Source organism: Hypanus sabinus, chromosome 9, assembly GCF_030144855.1.
Source record: "Hypanus sabinus isolate sHypSab1 chromosome 9, sHypSab1.hap1, whole genome shotgun sequence".
Lineage (NCBI taxonomy): Eukaryota > Metazoa > Chordata > Chondrichthyes > Myliobatiformes > Dasyatidae > Hypanus > Hypanus sabinus.
The window spans coordinates 50,773,654-50,789,701 of NC_082714.1; the positions used below are offsets into that span (position 1 = coordinate 50,773,654).

General features: G+C 39.3%; 1 protein-coding gene across 1 annotated transcript in view; it reads left to right on the plus strand.

The window, feature by feature from the left end:
• The window catches only part of ift70 (intraflagellar transport 70), a 92,661-nt gene that overhangs the window by 62,901 nt on the left and 13,712 nt on the right, over nucleotides 1–16,048 (plus strand). The window contains exons 11-14 of the mRNA XM_059979661.1: nucleotides 1,082–1,135; nucleotides 2,653–2,718; nucleotides 7,376–7,452; nucleotides 12,617–12,827. Of these exons, the coding sequence (XP_059835644.1) occupies nucleotides 1,082–1,135; nucleotides 2,653–2,718; nucleotides 7,376–7,452; nucleotides 12,617–12,827 (408 nt within the window). The remainder of the gene's footprint in view (nucleotides 1–1,081; nucleotides 1,136–2,652; nucleotides 2,719–7,375; nucleotides 7,453–12,616; nucleotides 12,828–16,048) is intronic.

The window sequence follows — 16,048 nt, forward strand, 5'->3', positions numbered from 1 at the left end:
TGTGACCCTCCTCTGAACCCTCTCCAATGCCAGCATTTCTTTTCTTAGATAAAGAGCCTAACGCTGCTCACAGTACTCTAAGTTCAGTCTAACCAATGACTTATAAAACTTCAGCATTACATCCTTGCACGTGTATTCTAGTCCTTTTGAATGAATGCTAACATTGCATTTGCTTTCCTTATAAGTGACTCAACCTGAAGTTAACCTTTAGGGAATCCTGCACAAGGACTCCCAAGTCCTTTTGCATTTCAGATTTTTGAATTTTCTCTCCATTTAGAAAATAGTCTGCACATTTATTCCTTCTGCTAAAGTGCATAACTGTACACTTCCCTACACTATATTCCATTTGCCACTTCTTTGCCTATTCTCACAATCTGTCAAAGTCCTGCAGACTCCCTGCTTCCTCAACACTATCTGCTCCTCCACCTATCTTTGTATCATTTACAAACTTGACCACAAAGCCATCAGTTCCATCATCCAAATCATTGATATATAATGTGAAAAGAAGTGATCCCAACACCAACTTCTGTGGAACACCACTGGCAGCTAACCAGAAAGGGCTCCCTTTATTCAGTCTTTGTTTTCTGTCAGTCAGCCGATCTTCTAAGATATTATCTTTCCTTTAATACCATGCGTTCTTACCTTGATTAGCAGCATCATGTGTGACACCTTGTCAAAGGCCTTCTGAAATTCCAAGTAAGCAACATTCACTGACTAGTCTAGCCTACCTGTTACTTCCTCAAATAATTCCAACAGATTTTTCTGGTAAGATTCCCCCTTAAGGAAAACAAGCTGACTTTCTTTGGTCAATTTTATCTTGTTGCTCCTTAATAATGAACTCCAACTTCATCCCAACCACTGAAGTCAGGCTAACTGATATATAATTTCCTTTCTTCTGCCTCCTTCCCTTCTTAATGAGTGGAGTGACATTTGCAATTTTCCAGTCCTCTGGAATCTTTCCAGAATATAGTGATTCTTGAAAGATCATTACTAATGTTTCCTCAATCTCTTCAGCTATGTTTTTATATTACAATTTTTAAGCACATCTGTATACTTATAATTTTTTATATATATTGTATAGTACTTGTATGAGTTCCTGGATGCCATGATAACCTGTCAGACAGCACCAGAAGAGGTAAGACTTTTGTTTATATCTCTTATGATTTTAAGTACTCATTTTGATTGTAAAACTTGTATTACATTTAATACTTTTATGCATTAGGCACTGGATAAATAGGCACCTGGACAATAGACTTGATTGCTTAGTTTGTTATCCTGAAATACTCTTGGGTAGATGTCTACTGTTTAAGATGTTGGATTAAAACATCTTCAAAAAGAATCAAAGAGTTAAGAGCAGTAAAAGAATTAATAGAACAATGTAGATGACATGGCTAACTAAAACTAACAACTTTTGGTGGCTTTTCAAGTAAAGTTGTTGTTATGTGATAGGAAAACAAATAGGGTGAGAACATAGTTCTTTATTATTAAGGTTATTGTCTATGCATTTTGACCAGATAGTCACTTGCATTGGCTTATCCTCCCATTTTTATAACATTATTCCTGGCACGCCAGTGATCATTACTTGGCCCTTTCTTATATAGAATCAATTAACTGTTCCTTGACAACAGTGTTTGAAAATATAACACCAATTTGCACATTATATTGATGATGCCTTACCTCACCTCCATTCTCTTGAACCCAGTACTGTATCAAAATTGTCAGAGTATGTTTGTCAGATAAAATTGGATGAACAAAATTTTCCCCCTTGACATCTGCTGTTGATACCCTCATCTTGCAATAGTTTTGATTATTCCAACACAAAGCCAACAAGCCTCCCTCCATAACCTTGAATGTATGAAAAATAGTGCCAGCATGTTAAAATGCACTGTCTACTCTTCCATCATCCCAGTTCATGCTGATAGACATTTTCTCCTGGTTAAGCTATTTCTTGTCTTCAGTTTTCCCATTGCCGGAAATTCCCAATATCCATTTGGAAGAAGACCATTGCATACCCAGAGCAGCTAGATAATACAGTGCCATCCCACAGCTCTGCCAGTCACTGGGGTAAATCCCCCATACCTACCCAGCAGAATACCACTGCAGGCCAGCAGCAACCCACTTACCTCTGAACTAAAAGAGGAGTTGAAAGCAGAAGTATCCAGAAGTTTAGGACTTCCTTGTTTGTGAAGAATGACTTTACCACACTTTCATTGAGAAACATGTTTGTTCCATGATTCTTTCAGCACAAGATCTGATCCATTATCTTTTCCACATCATTCACTGCCCGATTATCCCAATTCTAATTAAGCCTGTTTAGGCAGTAAGAGTTTTGTAATGTAAATTATCTGAGTGGTCTGGAGTTTTCTCTTACTAATTTCATTATTAGAGGTGATTCAAGTGAGGCTACCTGTGGCAACAGTACTTTCCAAGATAATGCAGTTCTGAAATGTATTTTAAAAATCCCATGATTTTGCAAAATATAGAAACAATTCAGAAGAATCAGGATTCTGTTTGAGGTCTACAGTTCTGTACACCTCATGAGGCCACAGCAGAGTTCTTGATGGTCAGAGGGAACATTTGATGTTGTAGCCAATTGTATTAATAACTTATTCAAAAAGTAAAACTTTATTTTGTTTACTTATTTCTTTATAGGCATTCAGAAAATTTGACGAAATGGCTGGTAAACTCACTGAACAGTTACGGAAATTGACAAAACAGGTAATAAATTTTAAAAATAATTGTTTATAATTTAGATTAAATACCGATGTGGATGTGTATATACAACCTCGTTCCATCATATTTATTATGAGAACTGAATAGCTTATTGGTATCACTATGCTGAAAGAATTGCTATAATTAAATCGGTGCTAGTCTGGTGTGATACTACTACACTGCTAACAAATTTATAATTGCTGGTAATTAGTATTCTGTTTCAGGGCAACTTGGAGAAGTATGACTATTCTTTCTAAATTGATACATTAGGACCGATAGATTTTGCAGTTAAAAATAACAGTAATGCTTTACTAAAGAGATCATTGTGGACAATAGCTTCAAGCGATATAAGATGAAGAAGTAGGGAGGGATGTTTAGAGGGAATAGAATTTGCAATGGTTAAATGCTTCAAGCTTTTGCAAAATTATTCTACAAAGTGCTATGCTTTTGGACTCTTTTAGATATTAGATGTATGATCCAATAGCTCAAGGCTGTTTTTATATATGCTAATATTTATGATTGAATTTAATTTCAAGAAAATAAATGCAGTTTTCCAAGCCACATTACAAAGTACAATTGAGAATTGTATTACACTTGAAGTAGTGCAAGAGACCCATTCCCCTTACCATATCTCACATATATGCCATTCATCAAAATATTGTGCAGAAAGAAAACCAAAAGAATGTACCTTTTAAAAAAAGAACTACAGAATACTCCATGTTGCGCACCACAGTTCCCATACAGGGAGACAGAGTTTAAAAAAAGCAAGCAAGGACAATCACTGCATTTTGCACACTACGGTTTCTAAGGAGACATTGGGTTCTGCACAATTAGGCATTTGGCAAGATCCATTAAAAAGAAGTTAGGCTTAAGCAGAGCGGCCATTATGTGAGTGGGTTAGTGCTAGAGCGGGGAGTTTAGGCTTTGGCTCATCGAGGAGAGACGTTGGCCATAGATGTTTTTCTTGTTATTTATGCTTTGTTTCTTTCATACTGCAGGTTTAGAGCAGTGGGATGTGGGAAGACAGGGAAATCTCCAGTATCCCTGATGACTACACCTAAAGGAGGTGCATCCAGCTAACAGACCAGGTTAAGAAGCTGAAGCTGGAGCTGGCTGAACCCCCCGCCCCCCCAGATCATTCAGGAGGTTGAGGGGTTGATAGGCAGGACGTAGATGGAGATAGTTACACCCAAGGTACAAGACACAGGAAACTGGGTGATCATCAGGTGAAGGGAAGGGAGATAGGCAGCCAGTGCAGAGTACCCCTCTGGCAGTTCCCCTTAACAACATCACTTTGGATGCTGTTAGGGGAAATGACCTAGCAAAGGAAAGTCCCAGTGGTTGGGCATGGATCAGCACATGGGATTATGCCATTGTAGCCATAAGTGACACTTGGATGCAAGAGGGCAGGGATGGCAGCTCAGTGTTCCGGTGCTCCTTTGTTTTAGACTTGATAGAGTGGGAAGGATTAAAGGGGGAGGGGTGACATTACTAGTCAGGGAAAATGTCACCGCAGTGCTCAGAACGGACACACTGGAGAGCTAGTTTACTGAGGCTTTATGCATAGAACGAGGAATAAGAAAGCTATGACCGTATTGATGGGATTATAGACCAGCTAACATTCCGCACGATATAGAGGAGCAAACATGTAGAGAGATCACAGACTATTGTCAGAAGCATGAGGTTGTGATAGCAGGTGATTTTAACTTTCCACATATTGCCTGGAACTCAAATACTGCAAAAGGGCTGGATAGTAAAGAGTATGTCAAATGTGTTCAGGAAAACTTCTTAATCTGTACATAGAAGTCCCAACTAGAAAGAGTATAATACTAGACCTCCCTTTTGGGAAATGAGACAGGCCAGGGGTCAGAAGTTTGTGTAGGGGAACACTTTGCATCTCGTGATCGTGATGCCATTAGTTCAAGAATATTATGGAAAAGTATTGGATTGGTCTGGTCTGCGAGTTAAGATTCTAAATTATAAAAAGGCCAATTTTGATGGATCTGAAAGGATCTGGCAAGAGTGGATTGGCATAGGTTGTTTTCTGGCAAAGGTGTACTTGATAAAGGGGAAGGCCTTCAAAAGTGAAATTTTCAGAGTACAGAGTTTGTATGTTCCTATCAGAATAAAAGACAAGGATAATAGCTTTTCGGAACCTTGTTTTTCCAGAGATATTGAGGCCTTGGTTATGAAAAAATAGAGGTACTTAGCAGGTATGAGCTGGTAGGAACAAATGAGGTACTTGAGTATAAGAAGTACAAGAGAACATTTAAGAAGAAAATCAAGAGGGCTAAAAGAAGGCATGATGTTACTCTAGCAGACAAGGTGATGGACAATCCTAACGGCTTCTACAGATATATTAAGAGCAAAAGGATAGCAAGGGAGAAATGTGTTCCTCTGGAAGGTCAGAGTGCTAATCTAAACATGGAGCTGAAGGAGATGGGGGAGTTTTCAAATAGATTTTTTGCATCTGCATTTCTTCGGGAAATGGACACAGAGTCTATAGAAGTGAGGCAAAGTAGCAGCAAAGGCATGGACCGTATACAGATTACAGAACAGGAGATTTTTGCTGTCATGAGACAAATCTCCAGGGCCTAACAAGGTGTTCCCTCAGACCCTGTGGGAGGCTAGTGCAGAAATTGCAGGACCCTGATAGAGATATTTAAATATCCTTAGCCATGGGTGAGGTGTCAGAGGATTGGAGAATGCCTAATGTTGTTCTGTTATTTAAGAAAGGCTCTAAGAATAAGCCCAGAAATTACAGGCTGGTGAGCCTAACATCAGTAGTGGAAAAGTTACTGGAAGGTATTGTAAGGGACTGGATATATAAATATTTGAATAGACAATGGACTGATTAAGTACAGGCAACGTGGTTTTGTGCATGGTAAGTCATGTCTAACCAATCTTATAGAGTTTTTTGAGGAAGTTACCAGTAAAGTTGATGAAAGCAAAGTAGTAGATGTTGTCTACATTGATTTTACCAAGGCTTTTGACAAGGTCCTGCATGGGAGGTTGGTCAAGAAGGTTTAGTCACTTGGCATTCAAGATGAGGTAGTAAATTGGAGTAGACATTGTCTTTGCAGGAGAAGCCAGACCATGATGGAGGTTGCTTGCCTTTCTGACTGGAGGCCTGTGATTAGTGATGTGCCTCAGGGATCGGTGCTGGCTCCATTGTTGCTTGTCATCTATATCAACAATCTAGATGTGGCAATGTGGCAAACTGGATCAGCAAATTTATGGATGACACCAAGACTGGCAGTAACAAGGAAGACTGTCAAAGCTTGCAATAGAATCTGGACCAGCTGGAAAAAAGAGTTGAGGAATGGCAGATGGAATTTAATGCAGACAAGTGTGAGGTGCTGCACTTTGGGAGGACTAACGAGGGCAGGTCTTACACAGTAAGCAGTAGGGCACTTAGGAGGGTGGTAGAACAGAGAGTTTGGGAATACAGATCTATAATTCCTTGAAACTGGCATTACAGGTACAAAAGCTTTTGGCACATTGGCCTCTGTAAATCGATGTATTGGGTACAGAAGTTGGGATGTTATGTTGAAGTTGTATAAGACATTGGTGAGGCCTACTTCCCCTAACTTGAAATACTGTGTGGAGTTTTGGTCACCAAACTACAGGAAAGATATAAATAAGATTGAAAGAGTGCAGAGAAAATTTATGAAGATGTTGCCAGGACTGGAGGACCTGAGTTATACGAAAAGGTTGAATAGTTTGGGATTTTATTCCCTAGAAAGTAGAAGATAGAGGGGAGCTTTGATAGAGGTATATAAAATTATGAGGGGTACAGATTGGGAAAATGCAAGCAGGCTTTGTCCACTGAAGTTAGGTGAGATCACAATTAGAGCGCATGGGTTAAAGGTGAAAGATAGATTCTTTAAGGAGAACATGAGGGTGAACTTTTTCACTCAGAGGGAGGTGAGATTGTGGAACAAGCTGCCAGAACAAGTGGTGGATCCAAGCTCGAGTTCAACATTTAAGGGAAATTTGGATAGGTACCTGGATGGGAGAAGTAAGGAGGGGTATGGTTCGAGTGCTAGTTAATGGGACTAGGCAAATTAATGGTTTGGCATGGACTAGATGTGCCAAAGGACCTGTTTCTGTGCTGTGGTGTTCTTTGAGCTTAAAACTCTAATCATAGAGATTACATATTTTTGACTTCTTCTATCTGTCTTTTAGCCACGGACTCAAGCTTTTACTGTTCCAATAGAATGTGGCTGATAGACCTTGAAAAAAATAACTAATTCTAAACTGAGTACATACAGCAGAACTAAGTGCAAAAGAATTATAAAAGAACTTCCCTTTTTTTTAATACGCAAGAATTATACCCAATCTGAAAACAGATGTACACTATGAGAATTCAAACTGTCTCAGCCCGATACGTTGACTATACTCTCCATAGATGCTGCCTGGCCTGCTGAGTTCCTTCAGCATTTTGTGTGTGTTGCTCACTTTCCTCACTTCAAACAATAACAATGGCGAAATGAAAATATTTGTGAGCTTTTGACACCCCACTGGAGGTGAAATATCAGTCATGTTTCTATGCTTTGACAATTCTGGCTAAAAAAATTTTTTTTTGCAAGAGAAAATGAAATGATAGTGAAATATGATCATATGATCAATGTGTGCACATGAACATTTACTTTACTTCCAGGTACAGGAAGCAAGACATACTCGAGATGATGAAGCTGTGAAAAAGGCTCTTAATGAGTATGATGAAGTACTTGAGAAGTGAGTTACATTTAGCAAAATCCTTGAAATACATGATTGGAATTTAATTTTGCTTTTCAGATGTGGATGTATGAATGTTCCTTGACAAAAGGACAACAGGGCAGAGTGTTTCTACTCTTTCCCTTCTTTCTTTTAGTCGTGCTATCAACTACCAAGGACCCGTCTCTAAAGTTCTTGATTTAAGCCCCATCACCTCAGTACTGTTTTCTAAGAATTTCCTTAAAACTTGCCTTTTAAGCCAACCTTTTGGTCTTAACGTGGTCTTCTGAGCTATACAGTTTATTAAATTATGGCTCTATTAAGCATTCTTAGACTTATCCACATTCAAAATGCTATATAAATGCAGCTCTTTTATAGAAGTTACATTTTAATTTTACATTGACCTCCTACATCATGAAGACCCTGCAGAGACTTGTTCTAGAGCAGCTCTGGCCTATGGTTAGGCCACACTTAGACCCCGTCCAGTTCACCTATCAGCCCCAACTAGGAGTTGAGGATACCATCGTCTACTGCTGAACCGTGTCTACGCCCACCTGGACAAGCCGGCGAGCACTGTGAGGGTCATGTTTTTTGACTTCTCCAGTGCATTCAACACCTTCGGCCCTGCTCTGCTGGGTGAGAAGCTGACAGTGATGCAGGTGAATGCCCCCCTGGTGTCATGGATTATTGATTACCTGACTGGCAGACCACAGTATGTGCGCTTGCAACACTGTGTGTCAGACAGAGTGGTCAGCAGCACTGGGGCTCCACAGGGGACTGTCCTGTCTCCCTTTCTCTTCACCATCTACACCTCAGACTTCAACTACAACACAGAGTCTTGCCACCTTAAGAAGTTTTCTGATGACTCTGCCATAGTTAGATCCATCAGCAAGGGAGATGAGGCTGAGTACAGGGCTACGGTGGGAAACTTTGTCACATGGTGTGAGCAGAATCATCTGCAGCTTAATGTGAAAAAGACTAAGGAGCTGGTGGTGGACCTGAGGAGGGCTAAGGCACCGGTGACCCCTGTTTCCATCCAAGGGGTCAGTGTGGACATGGTGGAGGATTACAAATACCTGGGGATACAAATGGACAATAAACTGGACTGGTCAAAGAACACTGAGGCTGTCTACAAGAAGGGTCAGAGCCGTCTCTATTTCCTGAGGAGACTGAGGTGCTTTAACATCTGCCGGACGATGCTGAGGATGTTCTACGAGGCTGTGGCGGCCAGTGCTGTCATGTTTGCTGTTGTGTGCTGGGGCAGTAGGCTGAGGGTAGCAGACACCAACAGAATCAACAAACTCATTCATAAGGCCAGTGATGTTGTGGGGGTGGAACTGACGGTGGCATGATTAACTTATTATTATTTAATTATTTATGGTTTTATATTGCTATATTTCCTCACTATTCTTGGTTGGTGTGGCTGTAACGAAACCCAGTTTCCCTCGGGATCAATAAAGTATGTCTGTCTGTTTTAGTTTTTTTTGCTAGGATGAAATTCAGTGGAAGATGATCTCACTGGAATTATCTCTTGCTAGGTACAAATTTCTTTTATCATGAAACATATCTTGACTACTTCTTCCAGTTTTACCATTCAAAAGGGGTCACTCTTTCACCACTTCACTTCCACAGCACCTTCTCAATCCAGCCCTTTTTAATTTCCCTTAATGTTAATATTAATAGTTCATATTGAAAAGGAGCACATTATGGTATTTGCTGCTCTATGTACTTTACTGTTAAGAATAATCATCAGTTCATCACTTCTTGCCATTTGTGTTGTAAACTTATTTCAGTTGATCAGTTTCGTCAGCTCCTCTGTGAAGAGCTAATAACTGAATAGTTAATGTTGTTGTTTTATTTATAGGTACAACACTGTAACAGGCCCTTCTGGCCCAAAGAGCACACTCTGCCCACTTACACCCATCTGACCAATTAATCTAATAAAGGTTTGTCTTTGGACTGTGAGAGGAAGCCTTAGCACTGGAAGAAACAAGGGGAAAGTACAAACTCCTTGCAGACAGCAGCAAAATTGTACCCTTGATGGTAGCATTAAACAATCATTACATAAATATGTTACCATAATTGCTTGTAATCTCTTGTTTCCTAATTGGTTATTTGTTCCATAGTAGCACATCTACTTGTATTCAGAGAATAATTACTCAGATTGAATTGTGTCACCTTGCTCTCCATATATAACTTTGAACTCCATATTCCACTTCTTCCCTCAGTTTATCAATGTGTTGGATTACCCTCAGCCTGGTTCATTCCTCACATTCCACTGCTACAGGGATCACTGGGGCTGCACTAACCTTTTCGGCCACTCTTCTCCCACTATCCCTATAAGCTTCACTGTCAGTGCATTTCCACAAAACTAACCAGTTCACAGGAGGCAAGTACATTTCAGACAACAAATTCTGGGGTCATGTTCCTGGCTGTGCTGACATTCCTCTTACAACTTGATCTTCTCTTACCTTTGTCACGTGCCCCATGACCTGGTTAAGAACCAGCAGAAATGGAGAACACCTTGGAGTCTGAACACCGTAAACTAATAGTGTTTATTAGTAAACTAAGCAATACAGTACTATAAAATACAAATATATGAAACAGGTTAGCAATGATATATACAGAAGTGTGGAAATAGGAACCAAAACCAGGCCCTTTCAGAGCTAGGGGTAAATGGATACAGTCTTACGATATGATGCAGAGTTCAGGTCGAGGTAGTTGTTTGAGTATCGTTGGAGAGAGAGAGAGAGGTGATGCCATTGCCGTCGATCTTCCCGTTGTCTTCCTGTTGTGGTCACCGACTATGACCATACCACGTACAACCGTTCTTCAGTGGTGGACCTGCCACCCAGGCAAGGGTGGACACACAAACAGTTCCCCACCGGTTGCATCTTCTCACACTGTGAGCTACTGATCGATTTCCCCAAATCGATCCTCCAAAACCCCCACCTTCACGTGGATGCACAAAGCTCCTTCAGTGTCCCATGGTGTGTCTGTCTGTGTCTTAGCAGACCTGCTTTTTATCTCCACATGCTGGATACCAGCTGTCCATCAACCGGCTCCTCCCTGCTGTCTCTGCAGGAATCTTAACAGCAGGCAAAGTGTCCTTGGAGAAAAGGTAAGCAATATGCCGAGGAACCATAACATTAAATCCTCTCTCTCTCTCACACTCTCTCGTACATACTCTCACTCTCTCTCTCTCTCTCTCTCTCTTTTCTCATAGGGGCAATTCTGGACCCCATCTCAAACTCAGTTTGCCCATCACACCTTTTTAAAGAAAACTGACAACATCACCCAAGATATAAAGTGTATCTAATATCTGTACTCAGTGCAATAAGGTATTGCTGCTTTACAGTGTAGAGTCCAGCAGTAGAACTACAGAGCAGATGTGCTGCAGTACTAACATATGGACTGCAGTAGCTGGTGGTTCCGCCTTCCCTTTGTAGCTTCCTTTCATCTTCAAAATTACTGCTAATTCAACCACTCACTTTGTTTAAAACTAAATTAGTGATACATTGAATAAAATTAGCTCCAGAACATCATTTCAAAGTGTGGAAATGTCATCTGTGAAAAGCTATCCTTAACCTCTGGCCAAAAGTCAATCCATTTAATATTAATTTAAATACAATAAAACTACTTACATACTTCCTTTGATCTAAAGTCTATGGTATTTTCATGATTATTTAGAAATGGCAATTTAAATGAACTTTTAAATTAACCAGTAATTATCAAAATCAGCTTGTCAATCTATATTTGCAAACAGAACTATTTTTGACAACTCCCAGCATTTTATTATCCACCCAGTCACTAGGCCCTGAAATAAAATTTCTAGGAAAACACAGCTTCTTTGTGCCACTTGGCATGATTAACTTATTATTATTCAATTATTTATGGTTTTATATTGCTATATTTCTACACTATTCTTGGTTGGCGCGGCTGTAACGAAACCCAGTTTCCCTAAGGATCAATAAAGTATGTCTGTCTGTCTGTTTATCTTTCACCAGATATTGGGGAATAAAAATACTCTGGTGATGTTATGAATTATTATTTCTTCCAAATAAGAGCAGGGAGCTTATGCTGCAACTTTACATTGTACTGGTGAGGCTGCATCTCACTGAGGAATGATATGTTCTGATTGATTCTGGCAATGAGGGGAGATGAACTTGTCTGTGACTATACTCACTAGAATTCATAAGAATAGGAGGGGATCTTATAGAAGTAAAAATACCATGAAAGGGATCGTTAATGTACACGATGTAAACGTTAATGTAAATTCAGAAAAGTTGTTTCCACTGGTAAGTGAGACTAGAACTAGGAGAAATAGCCTCACGATTTGGGGAATAAGTTTAGGACCAGGATGAGGAGAAACTGCTTTTCTTAGACAGTCTTGGATCTATAGAAATCTCTGTCCAAAGAAGCAGTAGAGATTACTTCATTAAGTATATTTAACTTATAATTAAGTTAGACGAATTAAGGGTTATGGGGAAAGTTCAGGTAGGTGGAGCTGAGTGCATGGCCAGATCAACCATGATCTCATTGCATTGCAGAGCAGGCTCAACAAGCCAGGATGCCTGTTCCTATTTCTTATGTTCTTGAGGGAGATAAAGGGTACAGGTTTCAGATACCCCTACATTGATTTTTGATGTGATTCTTGTGAGATAAGCTTATGCTCAGAATGCACAAGACTACTTTTGAAACATTGATTGACCAAGCCTACTGAGAGCTGGGCAGGATCTGCATAATGGAGTGGTTAGTTAAACTTCTTCCTGCTATAAAGAGGTATCATTGGTAACTGGCATATCTTCTCAAAATTAAAGAAGAAAATGTTGGAAATAGGTCAGAAAAAATCGGAGATCATGTCTCTAGTCAAAAGTCTTGTGTCAGAATTAAAATGTACAATAAAACTTTTTTAATAAAGAGGAAAGGGAAGGAAAGTATAAAAGGGGAAGAATGCAAGACTCTATCTCTCACACTGGGTCATTGTCATATTACAAACTTGCAGTTTGCTTGGATAAGTGTAAGATGACATTCCTCCAAATGAATGATCCAATATCCCTGGGAAGTATTTTTACAAGCTTATAAAATAGGAATAATACAAAAGAGATCTGTTAGCTTTTTTAACATTTGTTGTATTAAGTTTGCACCTTCATTATTAAAAACCTAATGGAATGTATTTTCTCAGGTACATTCCAGTGCTTATGGCTCAGGCCCGAATCTATTGGAATTTGGAAAACTATCAAATGGTTGAGAAAATCTTCCGAAAGTCAGTGGAGTTCTGCAATGAGCACGACGTTTGGAAACTGAATGTTGCCCATGTTCTCTTCATGCAAGAGAACAAGTATAAAGAGGCAATAGGCTTCTATGAGCCAATTGTGAAAAAACATTATGATAACGTAAGATACCAATGTTTGCATGTTTTAAGAACAATAGTTTAACTGTCATTCTGTCCCTTACGATTAAGCATTTATTTCAATTCTATAGTCATCAAACAACACAATTTACAAAATGAATTTAGTTATTAAAAGTTGATTATGAATATGTATGCAGTTGATGTTTAAGATTATTACCGATAACTAAACTACTTTTGAGAGAAACAGTATATCTATCCTGACTTGAACTGACAGGTGCTCAAACTGTGAGCACTCAATCACCTAATTCAGTTTATCTTTAGTTAATTCTTTTTAAAACTTAGTAATAGCAAAACTAGTACATGAACAGCATTGGTCAATTGATCACCGCAAGATTTTTTTTATGGTTGGCCTTTTGGAAGTGTCCCTACTAACTGTGTGATCAAGGCTTTTCAAATTCAAATCAGGTATAATCCCTAACCTTTACGGATTCCTTATTGAATCAATTAGAAATAGTTTGTTATTGAATACCCACCCATGATCTTGTGTTGACGGTCCTTATGTGAAAACAATTCAATGACATGCTGTTTTTCCCGTTTGTTGGTTACAAGTTGTACCTACCAGGTGCCAGTTTTATCGTGTGTCTAACACATGATCTTGAATTCATGCTGCAGTATCCCAAACCTGATTTATCTTTACTCAGATCATTAATAGGAATGTACATTTTACACGATATGAAATTCATCAGTCTCTGACTTTTTACCACATTCTTAAAAAGTAAGAGACTAATGAATGTAGTGACCAAATGTTACATATCATCAAATTAATCAAGTTCTTGCAACTTAATAAAATTTGATAGATAATAAGCATACTAAAATAAGTGAATTTTTAGACAGTAATATAATTACACTGTTTAAGGATTGACTTCATATTGCAACATCGATCTAATTTCAATGACAGAAATACATTTTTAAAAGTAAGATAATTTTATATGCGTTATTAAGTGTACCTATTAAAATATTCATTGTTGCCTATTTTTAAATATGTATCTTTTGATCTTTCTGTTTTTTAATGACACATCAATTTCTCCAAAAAAAAGGTAAATCTTTTTAGCCATGTGAATACACTTAGCAGGGTGGTGAAGATTAGACACAAATTTAATTGTACATGTCATTTTTTCCATTCATTGTACCACCTAATAACTACCTTCTCTTACATCTATGAAGTGCTCGAGAGGCTGTTACACAGGACCCAGCCCGTCGGTCTCTAGTGATGGCAGGACCCTAGACTTTTGTCCTCCACCCACCCTCATCCCCCAGAGCTTTTGTGGTGACTGCACTATTGTTCATTGTGTTCCTCAGCATGTACTCCTGTACCCGGGAATATGCTATTCGCACAAGGGCATCTTATGATAGGAAAATCATGTAGTTTAACATGTGGTTAAGGAGTTGGTGTGGGAGGGAGGGCATCAGATTTTTGGATCACTGGGCTCTCTAACAGGGAAGGTGAGAACTGTACAAATAAGATGGTTTACGCCTGAACTGGAGGAAGTCTAATATCCTAATGGGAAGGTTAGCAAGTGCAGCACAGTGGAGCAGGGGGGAGGGGTTTAAACTAGTGTTGCAGTGGGGTGGGAACCAGAGTACCAGAACGGTTAGTGAAGAGGTTGTGGAGACAGATGTTCTTAAGACCTCAGACAAAGTCAGGAATCAGAAGGTTGAGCATGGTGCAACTAATGTTCTGAGCTGCATATATTTTAATGCAAGAAGTGTTGTAGGAAAGGCAGATGAGCTCAAGGCATGGATCAATACATGAAAGTATGATATTGTGGCCATTAGTGAGACTTGGTTGCAAGAGGGGCAGGACTGCCAGTTGAGTATTCCTGGGTTCCGTTATTTTAGATGCAACAGAATGGGAAAGACTAAAGGAGGAGGGGTGTCACTATTAGTCAGGGAAAAGTCACAGTAGTATTCAGTCAGGACAGACTGGGGAACTCATCTAGTGAGGATTTATGGGTTGAATTAAGGAATAAGAAAGGTATGACAACATTAATGGGCTATATTATAGACCACCCAACAGTCCACACGATTAGAGAAACAAATTTGTAGAGAGATTGCAGATTGTTGTATGAAGTGTAAGGTTCTTATAGAAGGTGATTTTTAACTTTCCACATATTTACTGGGACTTCCACACTGTAAAAACACTAGATGGGATAGTTTGTCAAATGTGTTCATGAAAATTTTGTTAATCAGTACATAGAAGCCCCACAAGAGAGTGTGCAGTACTTGATCTAGGGAATAAAACAGGGCACATGAAAGAAGTTTGTTTAGGGGAACACTTTGCATCTAGTGATCATAGTGCCATTGGTTTCAAAGTAAATATGGGAAAGGATAAGTAAGGTCCACAGTCTGTGATTGTAAATTGGAGAAAGGTCGATTTTGGTGGTATCAGAAAGGATCTGGTAAGTATAAATTGGGACGGGCTGCTTTCTGCAGAAAGGGTACTTGGTAAGTGGGAGGCCTTCAAAAGTGAAATTTTGAGAGTACAAAGCTTGTTTGTGCTTGTCAGAATAAAAGGTAAAGATAACCAATATGGGGAACCTTGGCAGGACTAATCAGGATAAGTCTTACACAGTGAACGGTAGAAAAAAGAGATCTGCAAATACAGGTCCATAATTCATTGAAAGTGACAGCACAGTCAGATAGGATCGTAACAAAACCCTTAGGAACATCAGCCTTCATAAATCAAAGTACTGAGTACCAGAGATGGGATGTTATTTTGAAGTTGTATAAGACATTGGTGAGGCCTAATTTGGAATATTGGGTGCCGTTTTGGTCACCTAGGTGCTGGAAAGATGTAAATAAGGTTGACAGGGTAAAAAGAAAATTTTAAAGAATTTTGCTGTGAGTTGGAGGACATGAAATATAAGGAAAGAATAGATTGGATTAGAATAGATTAGAACTTTATTCCTTGGAGCATAAGAAGATTAAGGGGTGATTTGATAGAGGTATACAAATTTATGAGTGGTATAGATGTGTGAGTGCCAGCAGATTGGGTGGGACTACAATTGGGGTAATGGGTTAAGGGTTAAAGGTGAAAAGTTTAAGGGGAACATGAGGGGAAACATCTTCACTCAGAGAGTTGGGAGAGTGTGGAAAGAGTTGCTAGCGCAAGAGGTGCATGCGAGCTCGATTTCAATATTTAGAAGATAGGGTTTTGGATGGTGGGGGTATGGATGGCTATGGTCCTGCTGTAGGTCAATGGGA